This window comes from Terrapene carolina, unplaced genomic scaffold (assembly GCF_002925995.2).
Source record: "Terrapene carolina triunguis isolate 2854851 unplaced genomic scaffold, T_m_triunguis-2.0 Scaffold130, whole genome shotgun sequence".
NCBI lineage: Eukaryota > Metazoa > Chordata > Testudines > Emydidae > Terrapene > Terrapene triunguis.
In genome coordinates, this window is record NW_020664481.1 from 34,542,243 (window position 1) to 34,568,158 (window position 25,916).

The following is a 25,916-nucleotide window of genomic DNA, read 5'->3' on the forward strand; positions in this document are numbered from 1 at the left end:
CTCTATAGCCCTCCTCCTCACTCAGGTCGGCATAACACTTCTATAGCCAGCATAACCTACCACCCTGTCACCTCCACAGTCAGGCTGAGAGAGATCCCATTGGTCCAGGAGTCCACAAATCTCCTTCCACCTTTAAAGATGTATAATAGGGTGCTCTGTGACCTCAGCCCTGCCACATTTCATTCTGATATGCTGGTGGCATCACATCCAACTAAAGCTTTGCTTTTAAGGTTACCAAGATGTCAGCAGGGCACCTTGAATGTGTGCTCACTTTTCCTGTGTTGTACTCTCTGGACATGTCAGAGCTCTTTGCACATATGCTGTACGCACACAACTCAGTCGAGTGCTGTGGGAATGTGCAGCCCTCACCTCACTTTAACACGGAAAAGTGGGTGCTGTGTGGGCCCTCTTCCTGAGATGAATTTTACCTTCAGTGTGTGAGTCTCTTACTCAGGGCCGTCCCTGGGAGGGTGCAGGGCCCAGGACAACCCCGCACTCCGGCCCAGGCCCCACTCCCACCTCCCAACTTCTCCCAAGCCCCCGCCTCTTCCAGTCCCTGCCCTGCCCCGCCTCTTCCCATCCTGCTCTGCACCCTCTTTGCCCCCATTCCACCTCTTTCCCCAAGCCCCGGCCCCTTTCCGGCTTCCGACCCCTCCCCTGAGCAACGCAGGGAGCCGGCAGGGCGGGCGCGGGCTGGGGCTGGGTTGCTCTCTGCTGCCGGCACCAGACCCCCTGTTAATCCCCCAGGCTGCCCTGGACCCCGTGTCCCAAAGTGCGGGCCCCCCCAAAGCTCTGCTCTTACTCTAACTCTCTTCTAACTTCTACACTGCTGCAATTAAAAACCTATGGCTGACCTGTGCCAGCTGACTCGGGCTCACAGGGCTCAGGCTAAGGGCTGTTTAATTGCGTGTAGATAGTTGGGCTTAGGCTGGAGCCCAGGCTCTGGGACCCTGTGAAGAGGGAGGGTCCCAGAGCTCGGGCTTCAGCGCAGGCCCTAATGGCTACACTGTAATTAAACAGCCCCGCGAGCCTGAGACAGCTGGCATGGGCCAGCCATGGGTGTCTAATTGTAGTGTAGATGTAAAGTGAAGTAAAGAGAGACTAGGAATACGTTCACCACATAAGTAAAAGGCATATCAACAGGTGACGTGAGGTTTCTGAATGAAACTTTTTATGTGTCTCTGAATAATCAGTCAATCACAGGTGAACACATATAGACGTTTTTAAATTAACTGATTATTATCGCACTCTTGTACCCTGTGCTGGGTTTTTTTTCAGTTTTAATATTTGAAATGCCTAATCTACCCAAGTTTTAGTGTTTGAAATACCTAATCTTTCATCATGATTTACCTTGTGCCATAAAAGCACACACTGAATGTGAGATCACTGTTTAAATAAAATAGCAACACTGTGGGAAAAGAATTCAGAACAGGAACATGCACAGAATTATACTAGCTAAGCCGGGAGACCAAAGCCAGAAGATGCAGACAGTCCAGCTAAATTGTAAGTATATATCAACCTATTGGATCACCCTTTTTTATACACTCCTCTTTTCCTCACACCTATTTTATGTGCTGAGTGTATTTAGCACTGAACATAGTGATCACATCTCACAGTTCTACCAATTGCATCACTCTCTTTCTCTTCTCTACCCTTTCATCTCAAGGTTTCTGCAGAGGCTGGTCATGGGAAAGTGTCATTACTGGGCAGAAGCATCAACAAAAAGGCAGCCCTGGCATTCTGATCTGGATACTGTCAGTCCACGGCTCAGGTTCAGCAATGGGCTCACACTATTAAGGGCATTCTGCCCCAAGACCTGACAGTTTTATCCTGGGATTTCCTAGTTACGTTGGCACAGATCCTCAGAGGTATTTTGGCTCATAACTTGAAACCAATAGGAGTTAGGCACCTAAATACCTTTGAGAGTCTCTGGGGCATTGTCCCTGTGGAGCGCAGCTCTCTCAGCGGATTGTGGATATTTGAGATAACCCGCTTCAAGCCTGTTTAGGCCCTTCTGGATTAAATCAATAACTTTGAATCCAGTCAGAAAATGAAAAGAAGCCACTGACCTGCAGCTATGTTTACATCTGCCTTTGCTGCTCCAAGAGCAATCTGCTTCCTGCTGTAATTGTAGCTTCCCTGTAGCATAAAGTAAATGAAGTTCCCATACTCTAACCTGGGGATGGTGAGGGTGAGGTAGAGTGCCTAGATGCTCAGCAGAGAAAGGCAGGCACAGTCTCCCAGCCAGCAGAGGAACTCCTCACCACTGAGGCAATCGATGGGTCAGATCCTCTTCTGGTGCAAACTGGCATAGCTCCACTGACTTCAAGCTAGCCGCAGTCTCTCTGTACCTCAGATCCTCATCCGCAGAATGGGGATAAATATACTTCCCCATCTCATAGAAGTGTGGTGAGGAGAAATTCATTACAGCATTGAAAAGCCTGCGAACAAGACCGTGTATAAACTCGTAAGGGGTTCCCAAATAGGGATACAATCTAAATGTCCGGAAACTGGGAGTAAATAGAGAACCTAGGCAAATACTCACTTCTGAGCCACTGGTTATTCTGAAATGGACACAATTTGGAGGCCTCTTGTTTATCTTTATGGTGTTTATGCAGTGAGGTCAATGTTACTAGAGCTCCAGCAATCACTCCGCATTTGGTATGTAAATCATTGGGAAGGCTTTGGACATACACTCGTTTCCTTAGACGGAAAGTACACTAGACATCCTTAAGCTGGCTAGTTCATTAGCAAATGACCAGATCCCAGGTCATCACCACTTGAACACTTTGTCTTCAGAGTTTTGAAGGGAAGGGTAGGAAATCTGGTTCAGGATGTCAGGAGCAGACTGGAGGCAGGGCGAGTCTAGAATCTCGAAAGGAGCAAGTTCTGGCTCAGCTACTTTCCCTGCACTTCTGCATGCATTCTTGCATGTTCTTCCGACACTACCCACCATTCTGCTACTGATTCTCAACTTGACCAGAGAAGTATAAAGAAGTGGATTTTACGTGTTCATGCCTTTAAATTGTAAGCTGTTTTGAGTCTGTTATTTATTTGTGACCCATTCCTTTCATACAGTACTATCCATATGTATGGCATTATATAAAGTACAGTTCATTGAGGAGAATATTTATCCTCGGTATTTTAGGGTCAGAAAGATAGATGCACAAAGAGCTTAAACTATATATTATGTCTTGGATCCGAAACCCATTGATGTCAATAGTAAAACTCCCTTTGATTTCAATGGGCTTGGATCAGGCCTTATATAATTGTTGAGGTTAAGTGTATCATCTACTGTGAATAGAACAAGCTGTTTAAGCTGCTATTTGCTTCCTAGGGAAACCCCTAGAAAGCCTCTCTCCATCTAGCTGCCTCATTATTGCTATTTGTCATCCAAAACTGGCAAGGGACAAATGCAGCACATGTTTCCTAGACTTTTTCAAGTACTGAACTGCACAAAACACTGCCAGTGCTAAGCACAAATGTTAGCAAAAGCAAAACACTTCTTCAGAGCCTAACAATAAAAGTGTTTTGAAACCTTGCCAAAAATGCTGCTAAATACAAATGGTTTTATGATCGTTTAACACTTCGCTTTCCTATTTTTTCTTAGAATTCAACCCTCGGTAAGAACAGAATTTGTTATTTCTCTATATACCAAAGGAATATCCTGTGTAATTTACATGGTCATTCTTAATTATTATTCATTAATATTTAAGTTGCAGCAACACCTAAAGACCAACAAGATCAGAGCCCCATTGTGCTAGGCACTGTACAAACATACAGCAAATGACAGTTTTTAAGATACTGATTTATCCAGGTGTGGATAGGGATGAATCACAACAAACTGTAATACTAGGATGATCCAAATGTGCAACCCTAGAAATCTGCCAATTTCTTTTTAATGAATGTAGGGTGATCCCACATATTTGATATAGCTTCCATAATTTCAACTTTAAGCGATGGAATATGGTCAAGTAGTTCGGTGCATGAGACTATGAGTCATGGACTTCGGGGTTCTATTCCTGAATCTGCCAATGATTCACTGAATCTGACTCTACTCCCCACTGAAATCAATGGCAAAGCTCCCATTATTCCCATCTTCAGTGGAAGTGTGATCAAAAGCTCTGCATCACCTTGACTATGTCACTCTGCTTCTCTGTGGCTCAGTTTACTTATTGTAAAAAAGGGTATAAAATATCTACCTTGTTCCCCGACTGTGTTACGCTTAATTACGGTTTGTAAAACACTTTTAAGATCCTTGAATAAAGCTTAGTACATGAGCAAAATACAGTTTTTAAAAGGAAGACAGTGTATTGTTGATTCATCAGCCAGACCTACTCGGACAATAGCACTAGGAAAGATGGGACCTTCCCCTATTCAGGACAATGAGAGGCTAACTTCAAAGTCAACCTGTGTCAAAATTTACTTCCAGCAAATGGACTGGATGTGTCTGACAGAACATCAAGACTTCTTTATTTGAATTAATGATCTGTTGGAAACTGACATTTTTAAGACTAGAAAAGCTATTTTAGGTGATTTAAACATTTATTAGCTCTATTATTTCTGTGAGCTCTGCACAATTGGACTCAAAGACTTTTTAGCAAAGGGGGTACAATAAATATTCCCAATACAGATTCTGCCAACTCTAAAATACACTGATTCAGCTCTCATCATAGGAGTCTTTCCAATGAGTCCAGTGGGAGCCAGATCAGGCTCATGCAAGAGATAGGGTGGTGTGGTATAAAGGTTTTATTGGCAGTTGTTTGTGATATGTGCATAACTTACACATTGGCTGTGCCACTCATAAGTAGTATGATCATCCCAAATTCATGCTAATAAGCCTTTATAATCACACTACACCCTGCAGAATTCCTGATTGACAGATACCTATATGGCATTGTTTTTAAAGCTTGTTTTGTCTAATGTTACGGTTCATGAAGCAAATTAAAAAATAGTGCCCACTGGAGTTCTTAGGACCCTACTGGCTCTGAAGTCCTAAGTATGTTAGTTGAGTCTTTCCACTGAATTGTGCTGAGAATAGTTTTATAAAATGCCTGTTGTTTTTTAAATGCTCAGTTAAACGTACACTTAGCTCAGGATTTAACAGATGTTTTTGTTAACATTATAGACTAATCCTTTTCCTGCAGGCTGTTGTAATAACTTTGCTACTAGAAGATAATAAAGAGCCTTTTTCTCCCCTACAGAGTTTACCTTTGGCTGACTCAGCCTGAACAGCTGCAATTTCCTTTATTTGCTTTGAAATGATTGCAACCCACTTGGGCTGAAGATATTTCTGCTCTTGAGAAACCAGTGTTTTTGGAGAAAAAAATGGGATGGGCAGTAGATTAGATAGCTACAACTACAAACAGGTAAATGGACTTTAAAAGCTAGTACTTCAAGTTGTAGCTTTTCTGACTGGTCTTACAAGTGCTTAATTTTTAGGACTTTGTAAAACTGTGGGTTTATTTTTCCACTTGAGGCACTTGGGCCAAGTTGAACTAAGGAAAGGAAGCCAATTGTAAAGTGTGACTGGCTAACAGACCAGGAATGATACATACTTTCAGAGACAGCAGCCTCCATAACGCTGTACAGCAGTTGGTTGAAGTGTTCCACTTTTGACTGAGGATGGAGAAAATAAAGATAATCATAAGTCACAGAATGTTCAGCCAAGCCAGGTGCTAGATCTGCTCAACAGTCCAGTGTTTAAAAATATTAACGAAACAAAAATGATTAGGGGTATGGAGCAGCTTCCGTATGAGGAGAGATTAATAACACTGAGACTTTTCAGCTTGGAAAAGAGACGACTCAGGGAGGGATACGATCGATAGAGGTCTATAAAATTATGACTAGTGTGGAGAAAGTAAATAAAGAAGTATAATTTACTCCTTCCCATAATACAAGAACTAGGGGTCACCAAATGAAATTAATAGGCAGCAGGTTTAAAACAAAAGGAAGTATTTCTTCACACAACACACAGTCAGCTTGTGGAACTCTTTGCCAGAGGGTGTTGTGAAGGCCAAGACTATAACAGGGTTCAAAAAGAAATAGATACATTTATGGAGGATGGATCCATCAATGGCTATTAGCCAGGATGGGCAGGGATGGTGTCCCTAGCCTCTGCATTCCAGAAGCTGGGAATGGGCGACAGGGGATGTTCTGTTCATTCCCTCTGGGGCATCTGGCATTGGTCACTGTTGGAAGACAGGATACTGGGCTAGATGGGCCTTTGGTCTAACCCAACTGGCCATTCTTAATCACACTTCAGAAAAATCAAAAGGGTTGAACATATTACAATTAATATGAGAAATCCCAGAGAAAAGTCATTCAAAACATTGAGTCACTGGGATAAAGTATATGAATAGGAGAAGTTAACAATGGATTCAAAGTGAGCTTAACACCTGGAAAAAGAAAGGCTTAAGCATTATAAACTATTACTGGCTAGACCTGAATTACATAGAGTCCTAGGACTGCTTTTGATATATTAGTCAGTGCACCGATTTCTGCCTGCTGCAACCTTTGCATATCTGACTGCAAGTATTATACAAACAGCACTGAGCTAAGTATTAAATTGTAAGATCTTTCCAATTCTGTGGTATCATTCTGAAGGCAGTTAAACTCTGAGATAGTTTTTATTGGGGTTTAACATCAAACAATTCTCAATAATTTACACCCATTTCCAGTAAAAAGGCTCGCGAGGGACGTATATATCCGTTTCCCACAAACTGTGGTTTAGAGAAGTCTGCCTTTTCAGTGCTTCTCTTTCTCTGGTGTATTTGGACAGCACCCTAATATCCTTCACCAGCCACAAAGAAAAACAAATCTCAGAATAAAACTCTAAGAGTGAAAAACTGAGCTCAACATTGATGCCTACTCTGTGCTGCTGTAAACTGAGCCCGCTTCCCTCTCCCAATTTTTCAAAAATATATTTGCCCTTCAAAGGTCCATTCCAGGAACGCTTACTCACAAAACTTCAGTGAGGCTATGTGCATGAGTAAAGATGTCAGGAACGGCGTACCATTTGAATCCACAATTAGTCAGTCCACTTTCAGCAGTCAGAAACACCTATGAAGTATGAAGAACAGTATCGAGATGTAAGGGCTGACAGACAAAAATTGACCTTGTAAGTTCCCATGATTACACAGATGTTTTAGCTTTAAAATATATAGAGCTATTTCCATATTTTTCTTACCAAAGAAAACTAAAACTTGTACAAGAAACATTTAATATCTTGAGAGATCCATCAGTTCTCATTATAAATTGGGAAAGCAAGCAAGTCTCTAAATTATAGAACAGTGCAGGCTCTTATAACTCTAATGGAGGTTATGCAGAGTCACCACAGTAAATCTAAATTTTCAGATGCTTTCATTAACTTTGGATGCCTCCATTTTTGAGTGCCCAACTGAGACACCTTAAAGGGGGATGATTTTCAGAGGTGCTGAACATGTAGAGGTCTGTATTAAATCATTGTCAGTATGGGAGAACTTCTAGGGTGACCAGATAGCAAGTGTGAAAAATCGGGGCAGGAGGTGGTGGGTAATAGGAGCCTATATAAGAAATAGCCCCAAATATCGGGACTGTCCCAATAAAATCAGGACATCTGGTCACCCTAAGAACTTCCTGTACTTAAAACCACAAGCTCCATTCAGAGGAGCATTGCCTGAAAACTTTCTCACGGGGAACACTCAACTCCCATCACCGCCCTTGTGTGCTTCAGGAGCGTAAGCAGGAGCATGAAGTGCTCCATCCACAAAAGCACTCACGAGACTGGTGGTGCGCTGGAGAAAGAGATCTGGTCAGACTGTGGTGAGGGGAATCACTGAAACAAGAAGAAACAAAGAGGGTGAGATTCGAGCCCTATGGCAAAATCCCCATTGACTATAATGGGGTCAGGATGTCATCCATGAGGTTGAGAGCAAAACAGAAGAGAGATACAGCAAGACATTATTTCCCCTGCATCCATACACTAAAATAGCGCCCAACCCCACAACATGCAAACTTCTCCAAGCCTTTGGAATGTATGTAGTTCCAGATCTTCTACATACCTCAGGCTCTGAACCCCTTATCATCCTCTCTGAACCTCAGCAAGTCAGGCCATGATTTGCCCCATCTCTCACACACCCTGTGGCACGGAGAAAGGCTCCAGCAGGGTCTGCGCCGACACAGAAAACTTCCCACAAACTGCTTCTCTGCCTAGTCCCCTCGGGACAGCTGGTGTCCCAACGTCCCTGCTCTCCGCGGCTAGGTGGCTCCCTTGCTCCCCAGCTGGTACCGTGATGACTCCTCCTGCCCCCCCTTACTCACAGCGGCTGGGTGCCCTGCCCTGCCTCACCGCCTGCAGCCGGATCCTTCCCTCGGCCCCTGCTGGCTACCGCCAGTCTCGCTCTCCTCCCACCTCCCCCTATTCTACGGGGCCCTGGATCCCCCAACTCCCCGGCTGGGGACGCTACGGCCCCTCTGTGCCCCCCCGACTCCATTCAGCCCCCTGGCCGGGCTCTCACGCTGGCTTTGCGATTGGTCGAGGTCCCCCAGAGGGGCGTGGTCAGAGCGGAATGCTGAGTCGGAGCGTTCCAGAACCGGACGGTCCTGTTCCGGCTTCCGCGCGCTGATTGGCTGAGCGCCTTCCCCTCCTCCGGAGGAGCAGCGAGGAATGCTGCGGTGCGTTCCAGGGCTGGGCGGTGCGGGCCGCGGGCAGCCGGAGCGCAGTAGCCCCGGGAGCGAGCGGGGATCTGCGGTGTCCGCGAAGCCCCTGGCGGCCGCGGGACGGGTCGAGAGGCAGGGGATCCGGCTGGGAAAAGCACAAGGTAAAACTCGCAGGGGCGGGGCGGGTTGCTCCAGCGCCGGACCGTGAGCACGGGGAGAGGCGTTCGCTGCCGGCGGCAGGACCCCAGCCCGCCTCAGCTCCCCGTGCCCCCAGCAGCTGGAGCGGAGTCACAAACAGCAGGAACTTTATCGCACCCCAGCTGACTTGCACGTGTCCCTGGCAGAGCCACGCCGGGGATCGCGCCTGGGCTGCATTTCACCTGGGAGCGCCCAGCGCCTAGATAGTGGGAAATAGGTAGCCGGGGTTAAGTCCGTGGAGCTGCGTTGTTGACATGGTTGTACTCACTGGCTCCCACTGGGAGTGGGATCGGGTCTATTTATACAGGTACTTCTCTAGTCCCAGTCACCCGAGAATCTGAGCACCTTCTAAACTTTAATACATTTTTTTTCTCACAACCTTGTGAGGTAGGTAAGTAGTATTATCCCCAAAGTACAGCGCTGGAACTGGCAGGGTCTGGCTCACCCTCTCTGTGATTCAGTGTTACACCCTGCACCACAAAAAAGTTCAGTTAAGTCAGTGAGACCGCTTGCATAGTAACTCGCTGTGAGTGAGGGTGACAGGACTGGGCCCTTAGAGCTTGGTACAAGGCCACGCAAAAATCTTCCCAGTCCAGTGTCACCCTTCCCCTGAGTCAGTTTAGAAATGTTTGGATTGAGCAACATGTTTGGAAATCTGTGCCCTACAAACATGAATGTTTACTACTGAACACATTAGTCATAAGATCCAGTAATATGAAGCACAGAGCACATTTTAAACACTGTTTAGCAGAGAAAATTCAGAACAGTAAATGCTCAAGAATCCTTCGGGGTATGATTTAGTCCAGCATTGCTCCTGGGACTTCCTTTGTTTCTTCTCACTATCCTTTAGACTGTAAACTCTTTGTATTTGTGTCTTCTACAACACTGAGCATGTTGTTGGTGCTTTACAAATTCTGAATCATAATAACAGTAGTAATAATCCTTCTATAATGCCTCTGTAATGTGATTGCACTGTTTCTAATCTCTTTTCTTAATGTATATGATTAGCAGTAATGTACTCATCTGTAAAATGGTATAGTAATACCTAATTCACATGTTTGTAAGGCACTTTAAGATCCTGGATTAACAAGAGCTATATATATGCTAAGTATTTACTATCTTTTTTTTTCTTTTGGAAAAATAGGCTTAGTCCCTCTAAAATACATGACCATGTTTCAGTATCAATTGCAAATTTTGTAACTTTTTGCCATTTAAGGAATTATGCATGATGCATTTTATGTGGTATTGTGACCTGCACAGACAGCTTTCAGGTGCCGGGAGAGCAGAGTCTGTGTGGAACTCAGGAAATCAGTATTATAACTGAACCAATATAGTTTGAAATGCTTTGATATGAAATCAGGAAACTGTTTAATTGCAACATCTAGAGTTATATTCTGATTTATTTTATTACTTTTTCACGTGCAGTTATGCCCCTGCATCTCTCTACTCTTGCAAATTGTGCACCTCTAGCAACTTAAGTGGTTTGTAATACCATCCTGGGGCATTTGTTTAATACCAAGATGAAAGAGAAGAGTGCTAACTACTGATTACTAGCAACACTTCCTGCAGCACCTTGGTGTTACATAGAGAAGATGCCTCAAAGAACTGATTAGATTTTTAAGGCCAGAAGGGACCATTAGATTGTCTAGTCTGATCTTTTGTATACCATAGGCCATAGAACTTTACCCAGTTACTCCTGTATTGAGCCTAATACACTTTAGTCAGACACAAGTTATGTTCTAGAAATGGATACAGGCTTGATTTGAAGATTTCAAGAAATGGAGAGAGATGCCACCCTTACCCCTTTATACCTTGTTCTAGCGGTTGATCACCTCACTGTTAAAAACATGTGCCTTATTTCTTATTTGAACTTGTCTGGCTTTAAGTTCCAGCCATTCATTTTTGATATGCCTTTCTCCACTAAGTTAGAGTCCTTTAGTCCCCAGTATTTTCTCCCCATGAAGGTATTTATACCTTCATCCGCTGAAGTCATATTAGCTAGTGACAAGATCACAGGCCAAGGTGGCCTGATTCCAGCTGGTGCTCTGTTGAAGGGTTCCAGAGGGAGACATGCCCAGATCTCTTTTATTGGAAGGATATCAATTATGACATGGAGGTTTCTGAATGGACAGTGGATGTGTGGTCATTCTCATGGACTCCACAGGGCACTTGGAGTATCCCCTGCCTGCACTCACAGCTGTTACAGCACAGAGGGGGAGGTGCCACTGCTGACGCTTCTACTTCTCCATAGGAAACCCACCAGGCCTCTGTGGTTAACACTTAAAGGTTGCATAAGTCATTTGTGTATATATAGCCTTGAAAAATGTGCTCAACATTTTAAACCAGAGTGAAAAATACCTGTGCTGCACTGTTCTGAGGCAGCATTCCCCAAAGCCATGCTCCCTTTCAGTTTAAAGGACTAAAACAGCTGTGCACTGTGTTTAATTGTCATGTTGTTAATGAACTATTTAATTTTTTAATATATAATTTACTACTCCAAATGATCGAATAGTGGAAACAAAGAGTTCAGTGTATTTTATTAACTAATATATATTAACCAGCTATAGAGCAAGTTGAATACCACAAAAAAGGTGTTTGTCAAATGCCAGGGAAACTAGAATAGTATGCAACCATCCCCACTTACTACACCTCTCTTGCTTTGGCTGTACCTTCATTCCGTTTCTTTCCTTTCCTTCCTTCTACAAATCTGTGTGTACACAATACTTCTCTCACATGGCTATTCCCATCAATTGCAGCAGGCTGAATTGGGCCCTGTTCTGTAACGAGAGAAAGTTTTTACTATTTGATGGCTGTTTGTAATGAGTTGATGGACTGGAGACCACATTACACAAACCCACCATCACAACTGGCACCTCTGTGTACGTATGTATGTATATGCATGCCCACATTTTACTGTTTATTGGTAAATATACTGTAGTGATTTAACTAGCTCCATAGCATTTATTTTAATAACTAATATTTCTCTGAGCCATTGTAACAAACTTGGATACAAGCAGAACAAAAATAACATTTTCTCAAATTAATAGTCTGGATCAGAAATTACATCCTGAGTTTTTAATTTGCTTGTTACTTTATTATTCCTAAATTATGGTGTCTCACTTCATTGGTGGGAGGAAAAAAATACAATATTGCATGTTCCCAGAAGTCTGTTTTATTTACCAGTAAAAAAAGCCCTACATTCATGCAGTGCCTTCCGTTTGTACAGAAAACTAAATAATATTTTAAATTAATCACAATGTTATTAAAGTAAAATTGGTTTTGCAGCCTGATGCGTAATCCATAAACCAACGGTAATTTACAGTTTATCTGAGAAGTATACACTCACTTTAATAAGCCGTTTATTCCTTGGGGAATAAGGTGGGAAGTTAACTTCTTTTATCTTTTTGAACTGATTAAATCAGAGCAAATTTTACCATAGAGGCAGAAATCCCTGGGTGGAATCGTGAGATACCAGGGATGTGTAATAAAACTGTTTGCCCATCTGACCCCATACTGGCAACACACTAACAAGCAGTGGTTTGGAGGATTTTTTTTCTTTCCTTGGGTAATTAATGGTTCTACTTTCAAAAAGTAACAGGTTAGGGTTCTGGGGTACAAGAATATAATCTCCAGATCCAAGTATGCCACTAGACTGGTATTTCCTTTAGTTTCTCTCTCATTTGGGAGTGGAAAGGGTGTTTACACCCAGTCTGCTTGTCCCATTGTTCTGGTGTAACAAAATTTGCAAGTGTTCTGTGCTGTGTAAGAGCCAAAATAAGCATGATAGTTTAAAAATTTTCCTAAATGATTTAGGAGCCTAAGTCCCACTGACTTGGAGTAAGGTGCTTATGAAAACTTTACCCTGTGTTTCTGGCAGTATATCCTTAATCTGGGGTTACATTGTCAGTTTATTTAGAAGTGTAGGAAGTATATAGAATTCTCCCTCTCTCTCTTTCCTTACCATCCATGCATTCCCACTCACTACGAAACTTTACCATTCTTCTAAAATAGAGGATTAACCTAAAAGTCACAGACTAATATGGAAGGTTGAGGTTCCACTGTCCAGGTCCAATGCCTAATGAGAAGCCAACCAACCCCTCAACATCTGGGAAAGAAGGGGGCATGGTGGGATTCTCACCAGGGCATTGTCCTGAACCCTGCTCCACCTTTCGAATTAGCTGCTAAACACACTACACATACTCAACCCTTCTTAAAGCACTTTATACCCTAATAGTCTCACAGAGCCCCTCTGAGAGAGCTAAGGCTTATTTTACCCATTGTACAGATAAGTAAAGTGGGAAAGAGAGGAGGCGATCACATGGTGAGTCAGTAGCAGAGCTGGGAATAGAACCCAGGAGTCAAGCTCTTATACTACCATGCAGTGAGATTGCCATAAGCAGGATCAAGAGTCTGTGTAAAAACTATCCAATTTTGCATTGATAATTCCAAAATTATCTGCAGTATTTTCTTATACCCTGAATTCCCCCACACCAGTCTGCCCTTGTTTCAATCTCTCCTCTATTATTTCTATTTCTCTTTTGGCTGTGTATCGTTGTGTCTCTCTTATCTCCTTTGTGCTCAAAGCTCCTCTCCTAAGGTTTTGTTTGTACGTGTCCAAAAGTAGGCAAGACTCCAGATCTGGAAAATCAGTGTACATGGCATTTATCCAAGGGCCATGCTGTGCCCTCTGTGCACAGTCGTTCTTCTGTTTAAACCTTTCATCCATTTATTGTGCAATGTCTGTGTAGGCAGGAGGGAGAACAATGTTTGCAGGTTTTAGACCCGTTGTAATGGGAAGTGCAGAAGTTAAATCCTGGCTTTGCCACGCCTGCAGGAAAACCGCCTCCGGCTGGAGGAGTCTCATCTGCTCCGACCAGCTAAGCGGTGACACTGAGACTGTCTCTCCATTCTCTCCAACACAAAGGGAAGACAGTTATTCCCATAATGCAACATTCAAAATATTTTTATTTAAAGGGAAAAGTCACTAGAACATTACTTCAGAAAATGTAGATTAGTTGCTTCCTTGGGCCTTCTGGCATAAGTTGCATGTAAGTCCCATTCTAATATCGCTCATGAGCACCACCTTGAAATAACTAGGAAAGGCTGCCTCCAGCAACAATCTTATATGTGGGAGTGGAGTAGATGGGTACGGAGTTTCAGCTGTGTTCTTAGTGGGATGGGCCTGGAGGCATTTGTATCCCATTAAACATCCCTGACACAATTATTGCTCTTTCTTTTTCCTCCGTTTGTACTTCACAGAGCAGAAGTCATGGTCTGCTAATATTTTATTTTTCAGAGAAATTTTCCAACAACAGACAGATTTTTCCTGTGTGACCTTTAGAGGAAGAGTGAATAAAATCTCTGCTATTTTTGTGCTACTCTCCCTCACTCATCAGTGTATGGTAGAGGTTGCAATTGGATTTAGACTACACTACACATTGATGAATAGATGTGCTTAATGCAGTGTGAATCCATCAAATCTACTTTGTCTCAAAGCCGTGAAGAAATACTGTATATCCTGATATCAAGTATCAAGGGGTAGCCGTGTTAGTCTGTATCTACAAAAAAAACAAGGAGTCTGGTGACACCTTAAAGACTAACAGATTTATTTGGGCATAAGCTTTCGTGGGTAAAAACCTCACTCCAAGAGTCAGCACTAATGAATTCCATTCCCAGCTGTGATTGAGTATTTGGGAATTTGTGAGGGGGAAGGAGGTTGGGAGTAGCTGAAAACTGATGTTATGGTGAGCCTTGGTTTAAGCTACCAGGACATCACCAGAGCTAACCTCCAGGTTAGTGGTTCAAATCTAGCTGAGGCAAGGTGCTCCCAGCCTGAGAGATACTAATTCCGTGTGTTGGAACCCTTCCCACAGCAAAACTGCCCTGGGATTCCCCTCCCATCTAGGGCATGGTGGTCACACACCTGTTCATGACTCCCCTGGTGGGGTCAGAGCTCCTGGGCTGGGAGCCTACACACTAGTTATTGTCACACTAGATAAAAGATCTTTAGAGTAGGCTTCACTTTATACAGTTGAGAACCCTTCCATTATAGCGACTAACAGACTGTAGACTCTCAACAGTTCCAAAGGCAGTGTTCTCGGTCTCTTGGCTGTGTTATATCGGTTTGTATGCGCTCGTTGTGTGTTTGTGTGTATTGGTAAAATACCAACCCTGCACTGATAGCGTGCTGAGCTTGAGACTTATAAGTAGTTGCAGGAAGGTGAGGGGGGAATTAAAGTCTAAGCTTCCCACCTCAGTATTAACCTCATTGCACCAAGTCATTGTAACAGGGTCCATCCATTGCAGCAGAAGAGAGGAGGAGTCTAAGGGCTTATCTGCATTGGCAAATTGACTGCAGTAGCTCCCTATGTGGGTTCTCTGTTCTGAGAGAAGAGGGATTTGATTCTAGAGTAAGGGCATGCTACACTTGCAGATGTAGAGCGCTTTGAGTTAAACCAGCCTTCGGCGAGCGCAGTAGGGAAAGCGCTGCAGTCTGTCCACACTGACAGCTTCAAGCGCACTGGCGTGGCCACATTTGCGGCACTGGGAGCGGTGCATTATGGGCAGCTATCCCATCATGCAAGTGACTGCAACGTGCTTTTCAAATGGTGGGGGTGGAGTGGAGTGTGACAGGGAGTGTGTTGTGTGTATGTGGGGGGCGGGAGAGTGGGGTTTTGGGGGGCTGAGAGTATGTCAGCATGTTGTCTTGTAAGTTCAGACAGCAGCTCTTTCCCCCCGCCTCTCTCTCTCACAGCATTCCACAGTAATGGTTGCTTTGTCTCAGGGCAGATAAGCAGCCAGCTGTCAGAAACGGAGATTTGAAAGGGCATATCCGCATTCCTGCAGTGATTCCAAAACAATGACAAGAGTGGCCACTTGACTTAAGGGGATTATGGGATGTTTACCCACGAAAGCTTATGCCCAAATAAATCTGTTAGTCTTTAAGGTGCCACCAGACTCCTTGTTGTTTTTGTATATCCTGATAGAAGTGAGTCAGAGGGTCATTAGAGCCTTCTCCGAATTCAAGGGAGGTCATGGGTTTGTCCTTTTTGGGTTGCTCATAGCTTGCATTCGCCTCATCATGCCTGTGTGGGACATGATCCCAACAACGCGCAAAAGGTAGCTATTGTGGGTTCCATCATTTATTAGGAAGAAAGATTGCCAAGGAAAACACAGGTGCTCCAGAAGAAATGTTGGCTTTCCCTCTGAATCCATACAGAGCCAATGCCCAGTATGGCATTTGGGGCACCTTGCTGCTGAGGCACTGTATTTACATGTCTGCTAAAGACATGGTCCTGGTCATCTGTGGTCAGCCAGATTCAGCACCCAAGAGTGCCCATTTTACTTCATGACAACTGGTGGGTGCTTGGAAAATATGGCCACTTTATCTAGGTTCCTAAGTGGCAGCTGAGCTGTTTTGAAAACTTGGCCCTAAGCTTCCTGTAAACAATATGGTTATTAATAGCAGTCTCCTGGCCACAATCTAAACTGGAGAACTTAATTCATTGTCTCCAGTAATTTTAACTGGCTGCTGCTGCTTTTAGAAACTGCTTAGTGTCACTGTATGATGTTTAATACTACTCTGGAGGTGGTTGTGTTCTCCCTATCACTACCCTGAAAGGGTGTGTTGAGATGAAAAATGCTCTATGAATGTAAATTGTCTAGAATTTTCTCCATGTAGTTATCTATCACTGACGCTAAGAAGTCTAAGCACCGGGTGGCTTTTAGATCTTTTGATACCTACGTTTTTGAGATAACAAATAGTTATGTATTAGCCGTTTATAAGAAACGTTAACAGAAACAAGGACCTGTGCACATCCCCTGTGAACTCCGAGCTACCTCTGTCTAACGGGAAGTGATTCAGTTTATGAAGTTTCTTGTGGATTATTACACCTAGACACAGAGACTTGGGGCAATACCAGTAACACAAACAGCATTTTAAATGTGCAAGTGGAGGAAGGTTTTACGTCATGAGCGTGAAAATATTTAATTGACCCCAAATTAGGGACTTAAAGGAGTTACTTTCACGTCACTTAACCCGGTACTTTTAAAATAAAAAAATGTTGAACAGGGGAGTAGCGTTGTGGAGGTGAGAGGGAGGAATGAGTATGCTGTGATCTAGTTCCTTTAATACTATTCAGAACGTTTTCAGAATGACGTGTCTTGTAACTGGAAACACAAATAACAAAAGGAACACTTGGTGTGATAAATGCAGGGGTTGGGTTGCGTGGGCTGGGTTGTTTGGGGTGTTTTTTTGGTCTTGTCAGTCCAATAAGAGGAGGATCACAGGGGATAGCTCAGCGAATTGATAATAGAGCACGCAGCATTCCACTTCTGGAATTCTGGTTCGGTTCCAGCCTGGGTTTGCGGTGATCAGAGCTGTTACCATTTGGGTGGTGAGTGGTATCCTTGAATTCAATTAATTGTTTCATTCCAATGCCTAGAGCAGGGGTGGCCAACCTGAGCCTGAGAAGGAGCCAGAATTTACCAATGTACATTGCCAAAGAGTCACAGAAATACGTCAGCAGCCCCCCCATCAGCTCCCCCACCCCCCAGTGCCTCCCGCCCACTGGCAGCCCCACAGATCAGCGCCTCCCCCTCCCTCCCCGCACCTCCTGATCAGCTGTTTCGTGGCGTGTAGGAAGCGGGGGGGGGGGGGGGGGGCGAGGGCACTACAGGCTGAGGGGAGGGGGCAGGAAGGGGTGGAGTGAGGGCAGGGCCTGTGGCAGAGCCAGGGGTTGAGCAGTGAGCACCCCCCCGGTGCATTGGAAAGTTGGTGCCTGTAGCTCCAGCCCCGGAGTCGGTGTCTATACAAGGAGCCTCCTATTAACTTCTGCCGGGCTCCCCGGGGCCCCCCCCCCCCCGGGGCCCCCCCCCCCCCCCCCGCCTCTCCCCCCGGCCTAGAGGAAAGTGTCTGTCTATGCAGCCTTAGTTGGTAGCCTCATCAGAGAGGCCAAGAATTGAGTGGGTGTGGAGACTGCACTGCCCTTTCACCACTTAGATCACTGCACTAGCAGCCCACAGCTGGACCAGTTGCTAATAACAGGTTAAATAAAAATTGCTAGTATGGACACACTTGCAAAGGCAACTCCTTTTAGGGTAGGGGTCTGTCTGTACAGACAGAGCTCTAGTTTTTATGCCTGTCTATTAAGCACATTTCATGAGTGACATTTAAAAAAAAAAGGGGGGGGGGGATTGTAAGATTGTATTGACTTCTATGGACTGGTCTCCACACAGTTTTTGTATCAATATAATTGTTGGTTAGGGGTGTCGTTGTTTTTTTAAACACTGATATAGTTATCCTGGTACAGCTCCTAATGTGAATGCAGTTTTGCCAGTACAAAGATGCCTTAGAGCAGTATAGCTAATTCCCCTTCTTCAGTAAATATTTTTTATGTATTTTGGGGAAAAAGCTTGCTGCAGTCTCATCATATAGTGATGATAACACTCTTTCCATTCCACTAGTATCTCTGGAGGGTGCTCATCAGAAGCTACTGAAGTTAGACATTTTTAAACCAGCAGGTCCAGAAAACTTGTATGCAAGAGTTTTAAAAGAATTGGCTGAGGAGCTCAATGGACCATTAATGTTGATTTTTCAATAAGTCAGAGCACTGGGGAATTAGAAAAGCTATTGTTGTGCCAATTTTTAAAAAGGATAAAAACAGGGTAATTAGGCTTGTCAGTCTGACATAGATGCCGGGCAAGATAATGGAACAGCTTGATATGGGACTCTATTAATAAAATAAAAAAAAATGGAGATATACCTATCTCATAGAACTGGAAGGAACCATGAAAGGTCATTGAGTCCAGCCCCCTGCCTTCACTAGCAGGACCAAGTACTGATTTTGCCCCAGATCCCTAAGTGGCCCCCTCAAGGATTGAACTCACAGCCCTAGGTTTAGCAGGCCAATGCTCAAACCACTGAGCTATCCCTCCTGCAAAAGGAATTGAAGGACAGTAATACAATTAATTCAAATCAATCTGGGTTTATGGACAATAGACCTAGTCAAACTAATTTTTATCTTATTTTGATGAGATTACAAGTTTGGTTGGTAAAGGTAACAGTGTTGATACTTAAGAAATCTGTAAGGTGTTTTTGACTTGGTACCATACGACATTTTGATTTAAAAACAAACAAACACCAAAACACTAAACATGATGCACACTAAATGGATTAAACCCTGGCCAACTGGTTGGTCTCTGTCTGTTACAGCTTTCCCCCTATTCCATTTTGTTTTTGTTCTCCTCCTGTGGCCGCCCCTCCCTGGCTGTTAAGTTGTTTACCAAGAGCCATTGCCATTCTCAAAGGGATGGCCATTTGTGCTGCGTGCTAAGTGGGACCACTGCCCTGTTCAAAGGGTTGGTCCTGTTATCACCTTGTTAAACCTGGGCTTGGTGTAGGGTAGGCAATGTCCAGAGCTGCAAGACCTAATGTGTTTTTGAGATCCTGGGCATGAGTCATAGGACTCAAAAGCACATGAGGCCTGAGGTGGGAACTCACGCCTATGGTCCAGGACTCTGCCCAGGCACGTCTCTATGCTCACCTGTAGTTTTTCCCTGTATCTCTTCCCCTGTGACAGAAGGAGCCTATCAGGATTACTGGTGGGGAAACTGCCTGAGATTGCCTTTAAGAATAGGCATTTTTGAAACAAACATCAGAAAGGTTCCTGCATTGCTACTTGGTCTGATCAGCCAGGGGTTCTGGGGGGGTCCTTTCTCCGCTCTTGTTTTATTTTTGAGCGTACCCCCGTTTTTAACCCCCCCCCCCACGAAGAATGAATTGCTGCCTGAGAGACCTCCTGATTATCAAGACCGTACCGAGCCCTCCTTGCTTCTTCTGATGTTGTTGCTGCTTCTGCTTTTGCTGCTGCCTTGGGGACTGGTAAGAATCCCTCTGTGAAACTTTCTATACTTTTATTACTTTAGCTGCTGGCTCTGTTTCCCCAGCACACAGACTCAAGCTAAACCTTGGTCTGTGTCTTAAAACCTCTCTTAAACTCCTTGGTCTGTATCTGTAATCTGTTTCTTGCTTTGCAGCGCCTTTGCTGCTAGAAATAAGCCTGTGCCTTCCTGGACTGTATCCTGGGCTGCCAGCTTGCAGCCACCACTAGTTAAATCCCCCTCCCCCCCCTTGGAGCTGTATCCTGGGCACACACCACTCTGCCCTCTGGAACTACCCCTAATATAAGGTGCACCCATTAGGTTAAATTTTGTCTTTTAGTCTAGATAAGTTGTAATTTCATTTTGCATAGCTGTAGTTAAGATAGGTTTAGAAAATTGCTTGCATTGTACCCTGTAAGTTAGGCTTAAAGAACTGTTGCATTGTGTTTTGTTACTTGCTAATTTGTGTAGTTTTGGTTAAGTTAAATCATAGATAAGATTTTGCTGTGTTTTGTATAATTGTCTCTCTGCTGTTTAAACTTACAGCCTGTCTGCTCTCTGTGTTTCCCTGAGTTTAAATCTCCCTCTGCCTTTGGCCTCTGCTCCACCATGTGCTCCTCTTCCCCCATCCCCCAACCTCACTTCTCTACCACTTTCTTTCCCTCTCTCTCCCTTTCTCTCTGCTGTTTAAACTTGCAGCCTGTCTGCTCTCTCTCTTTCTAGCATAAAACCCCCTTGGTTACCCCTTTTCTACCCCTTTTCTCTCGAACACACCTCACATTTTACATTTACACCACTGTGACACATTTTTTACCTAAAGTTGTTGGTTATTTAACACATTTTACCCATACTGTTAGTTGGTTATATGCTGCTGTGACACACTCTATACATAGAAATTGTTAGCTACCTGTTACATTTATACTTCAGTGTTAATTGGTTACCAACTGTATTGTACCCCACTATTGAAACTCCCTATCCCATTTACTAAAAGAAACCCCTCCCCAATTGTCTACTTTAACAAACCCCATACCCCTCACTATTGAATTTTCCCTGTTTTTGCATTTTCTTAATAAAGTTTATTTTGCATCCCACCAGTGCAGTAGTTGTCCCCCAAGATCCCCTACCTGCTGGCAGGGACAGTCTCAACATGTAATTTTAAATGAATGGGGACTCATCCTCAAGCTGGTGTGTTTCCAGTGGGGTCCCGCAGGGATAGGTTCTTGGCCCTATGCTATTTAGCACTTTTATCAATGACCTGGAAGAAAACATAAAATCGTCACAGATAAAGTTTGAACAGGACACAAGAATTGGACGTGGTAAATAATGAAGAGGAAAGGTCACTGATCAGAGCGATCTGGAGCTCTTGGAAAACTAGGTGCAAACAATATGCATTTTAATAGGGTCAAATGTAAACGTATACATCCAGGAACAAAGAATGCAGTTCATACTTTCAGGATGGGGGGGACTCTATCCTGGGAAGTGGTGACTCTGAAAAAGGTTTGGGGGATTGTGGTGGATAATAAGCTGAACATGAGCGCCCGCTGTGATGCTTTGGCCAAAAGAGCTAATGCAATGCTGGGGTGCATAAACTGGAGAATCGTGAGAAGGAGTAGAGAGGTTATTTTACTTCTGTATTTGGCACGGATGCAACTGCTGCTGGAATATTGTCCAGTTCTGGTGCCCACAATTCAAGCAGGATGTTGATAAATTGGAAAGGGTTCAGAGAAGAGCCATGAGAATGATCAGAGGATTAGAAAACATGCTTTATAGTAATAGACTCAAGCAGCTCAGTCTATTTAGCTTAGCAAAGAGAAGGTTAAGAGGTGACTTGATTACAGTCCATTAGCACCTACATGAGGAACAAATATTTAATAATTGGCTCTTCAATCTAGCAGAGAAAGATATAACACAATCCAGTGGCTGGAAGTTGAAGCTAGATAAATTCAGACCAAATAAGCGGTACTTTTTTTTTTTTTTTTTTAACAGTGAGAGTAATAAACCATTGGAACAATGTACCTAGGGTCATGTATCAGAGGGGTAGCCGTGTTAGTCTGGACCGGTAAAAAGCAACAGAGAGTCCTGTGGCACCTTTAAGACTAACAGATGTGTTGGAGCATAAGCTTTCATGGGTGAATACCCACTTCATCAGACGCACATATTCACTCACGAAAGCCTATGCTCCAACACGTCTGTTAGTCTTAAAGGAGCCACAGGACTCTCTAGGGTCATGGTGGATTCTCCATCATTGACCATATTTAAATGATGATTGGATGTTAGAAAAGTGGATGTTATATGTTAGATTGGATGTTTGTTGGTGCTAAACCATGTGACAGCTCCCAGCCAGCCAAGCAAACTCCTTAGGACTCTCCCTACCTTTATTTTGCCTAGCAGGGAGCACTTGGTGCTCACAGTCCCCGAACCCCCTTTGCAGTATCCTGTCCCTGGACACTAACAGAAATTACCAAGTCTGCTGTCTCAAAGAGATAGAATACACTGCAGCCTGTTGGCTCAGCTGATGTTGCACACCAGGTATGCAATTTACATTAGAGAAGGGAGACAGGCGGGAAGATAATTATCTGGAAGAAAACCTGTTTTTTTCCCTTTGCTTTAAGACTTTAAAACAAAATCAGTAAGTATCCATGATTTGCCATAGAGTGTCAACACATACATTGCACAATGATATTAATGACCAGTGTGTCACTGGCTTTCCTTTGATATCTTACACAACATTCTTTATAGATCAGTATCATGAGAGCAATGAGCTAAGTGTGGTGAGTTTGTCAGGCTTGATACAAGTCGCTGTTACATGGGCAGTGAACCCTTTGCCAGTGGGCATTAAGGGGGCTCTTGTGGTCACCGGGCCCTTCTGGCTTTGGAATCTATGAATGGGAATAAGCTACACTGGTATAAGCACTTTTTTATCCTGGTATAATTGTGTCCACAGTAGGGAGTTTTATACCTTATCCAGTGTGTGATATAAGAGGGTTGGGTAACTGAATTCTGATTCCTGAGATGGGCAGTATCAGCCTGCTACAGAATAGATCAGACACTTCAGTGGGTTTTACTTTTTATTTTAAGGAGTGCTTTGATAAGTCATTGCTGGGTAGTACCACCCAGAAAACTGAAACTCCTCTCCTGGCTCTTTGAAAAGCTACTTACTGCTGTTTAAATTTGCTGTTCAGTTTGGAAGCTAGGGTTGATGCAATTGTTTGCTGAACCCAGTTTTATAACTTTATTTCCCCCCCCCCCGCTCTAGAGTGAAGGAAGGAGATGGTGGACCATCTGGTTAACACTGAAATTAACAGCCAGCGCATTGCTTCCGTGGAAAACTGCTTTGGGGCATCTGGACAACCCTTAGCTGTGCCAGGAAGAGTCCTTCTGGGTGAAGGCATTTTGACCAAAGAATGCCGCAAGAAGCCCAAGCCTCGGGTATTCTTTCTTTTCAATGACATCCTCGTGTATGGGAGCATAGTGATAAACAAAAGGAAGTACAACTCCCAGCACATCATACCTCTCGAAGATGTCACCTTAGAGACACTGCCGGATACCTTACAAATGAAGAACCGATGGATGATTAAAACTTCGAAAAAGTCCTTTGTTGTTTCTGCAGCCTCCCTCACAGAAAGGAAAGAATGGCTCAGTCACCTTGAAGAATGCATTAGGCATCTGCTGACAAAGACAGGCAGGCAGCCCTCCACGGAGCATGCTGCCCCCTGGATACCCGACAAGGCCACTGATATCTGCATGCGCTGCACACAGACCAAGTTCTCCACGCTCACTCGCAGGCATCACTGTCGGAAGTGTGGCTTCGTTGTGTGTGGGGACTGCTCCAGACAGAGGTTTCTGATGCCACGCCTGTCCCCCAAGCCGCTGAGGGTCTGTAGCCTATGCTACAGGCAGTTGATAGCAGAAAAGAAGAAGGAAGCAGAAGTTGACCTGAGACAGCCAGAGCAGATTGACTCTTCCATGACTGGTTATGAACCATCTAGTGGTGATGACAGTGATAAATCTGATGATGACAAAGTGGAACGGTGGCCGGGAGACGCAGAGTTTTATGCCTCAGAAGTACCTTGGTCATCTTTCCATAGTTGACCTTCTTACCCTTTGGCTTAAAGCCTGAGGAGCCAAATTCTGACTTCTGATCCACGCATAGCCCTCAGTATTTTCAGTGGTGAGCGTACATTAGAGGGTGAAATTTAGCCCCTCTTTATCTTGTTTACTTTCATGTGTTTTCCTGATTAAGTCAGTCTCTAGTGATTTAAGAGAACTAGTATTGTGTCATATTACTCTCGCAGGGCATGGCCTACATCAAGACAGTGTGGTACAGTGGGCAGAGCACTGGACTGGGAACCAGTAAACCAAAGTTGTGTTCTCTGCCCTGCCATTGGCTTGCTGGGTGATCGTGGGCAAGTCACTTCCCCGCTCTGTGACTCAGTTTCCCTATTTGTAAAATGGGGCTAATAATGACATTCTTTGCTAAGAGCTTTGAGATCTACTGATCTCTATACAAGAACTAAGTATTATTGTTATTGTCTCAAATATACTACTCACCTGGGGGTGGACCCTTTTGTTGATATTAGAGGCCCATTGATGGGGTAGCTTGTGCTGCTACTGCCTGTGCTGTACCTCCTCTGTAGGGAAGAGAGGACTTCGCCTCCAAGGCTGGGATTTGTCATGAGCACTAAATACATATAAAACGATAGAACTAGAAATCTGAAGTACATGGAAACCTGGGCTGGTGCCCTTTGACCTCAGTACGGTAAGATACTGAAAAATAATCAGCAGGAGACCTGGGTTAGACTTTTAGACTGCCTTTTGCTCCCCAAGCTACCTGAAGCTGGGAGCCCTGGGGAAACGGTGATCTCAGGAACGGGAAGTCGTGTGTGGCTCTGAAGCGAAACCTGCTGACTTCTCATGAGCATCATTAGCACAGCATTGGAGAAGTCCTCCCTCCCAGTCAGAGAATAGCCATTGTGATGACAGAAGGTAATGGGAGAGTTAAGGTTTATATTAGGGGTGAGGTGAGAAAGAAGAGGCTGGCTCAACTCAGCAGAATCACCCCACCCCTGCCCCACACGTATATATTTCCAGGTCTCAAAATCAGTAACCCAGCCAGATTCCACTGCCCCAGGGATGGAAGAACCCCAGCCTGGTGGGTGATGTAGCACACGGTGGTAGAGCTAGTGCAAGAGGTGGTGAAGGGATGGGTGGATGGTCAAAACTAAGGTCGGATTCTATGAGATGCTGAAATTACTCAATGCCCAGTGACTCACTTGCTCATTAAGGCCCCAAGCCTTTGCTGCAAACGTACGTTGCATAACTTCAAGTGTGAGCAGTCCTGCTGACTTCAGAGTTATGCACATGTGAGTGTCTTCAGGTTCAGGGCATAAAATTATATGCTTAATTAGAATTGAACTTTGACATTAAAGTTAATCTCAAGTGAGAGACTGTGTCTATTCAAATAGCCTTTCGTCTCATGTGTAACTAAAATCATTTACTATCAGTGAAAATTAGACAACAGCAATTGTATTGCAGCAAATAACTACAACAAAAGCTCAGTTGCTACCTTTTTTGCATATTTTATATTGTGTATTTTATACTCTAGAGCAAGAATTTAGTTAAAAGTAATTTTCAAAATAATTTTTTCCTTACCATAGTCCAGTCTGTCTAAACACTGAATTGCATGCCAAATGACCAGGTTGGGTTGGTTTTTTTTTTTTAAATTAGTTCAAAGCAATTATTCTCATGGATTTTATTTTTTCCTTTTTTATATACTGCCAATGTCCAGCCAGTTTGTATTATTCAACCAATTGTCAATAAAGATATGGCCAAGGAGGGGAAAAAAAGTGACAAAAAAGTAAATGTGCTGTTATTTAACAAAAAAACAAGCATTGGGTCATATGCTTTGATCTAAACACATCCAGTCTAGGGTGAATTCAGCAGCAACTCTTCAGTCTTGTACTGAACATTCGGGTTTTCTATTTACTACTTGAAAGTGAATATTACTGAATAATATCCAAGTCTGCGGCTTCCTTTCTGTTTATTCCATTCTTTCTCAGCAGACTAAGTTTTCCCAAGACTCTTGCTACCCCTGCAGTAATTGAAGTGGTATTTTCTGTGGCGGGGGGAGGAGATGGTGCAGAAAGGGCCAACAAACCTCATGACCAAAACACATGTTTCTGGTTTTTAGAGTAATA

At 43.9% G+C, this 25,916-nt stretch overlaps 1 protein-coding gene across 1 annotated transcript; it reads left to right on the forward strand.

Annotated features, from left to right (window-relative positions):
• Positions 1-8,528: 8,528 nt before the first annotated feature.
• Positions 8,529-25,597, forward strand: PLEKHF1 (pleckstrin homology and FYVE domain containing 1). Its single transcript, XM_026652846.2, has 2 exons — positions 8,529-8,801; positions 22,976-25,597. Exon 2 carries the CDS (start codon positions 22,990-22,992, stop codon positions 23,809-23,811), a length of 822 nt encoding a protein of 273 aa, XP_026508631.1. The 5' UTR covers positions 8,529-8,801; positions 22,976-22,989; the 3' UTR covers positions 23,812-25,597.
• Positions 25,598-25,916: the final 319 nt, after the last annotated feature.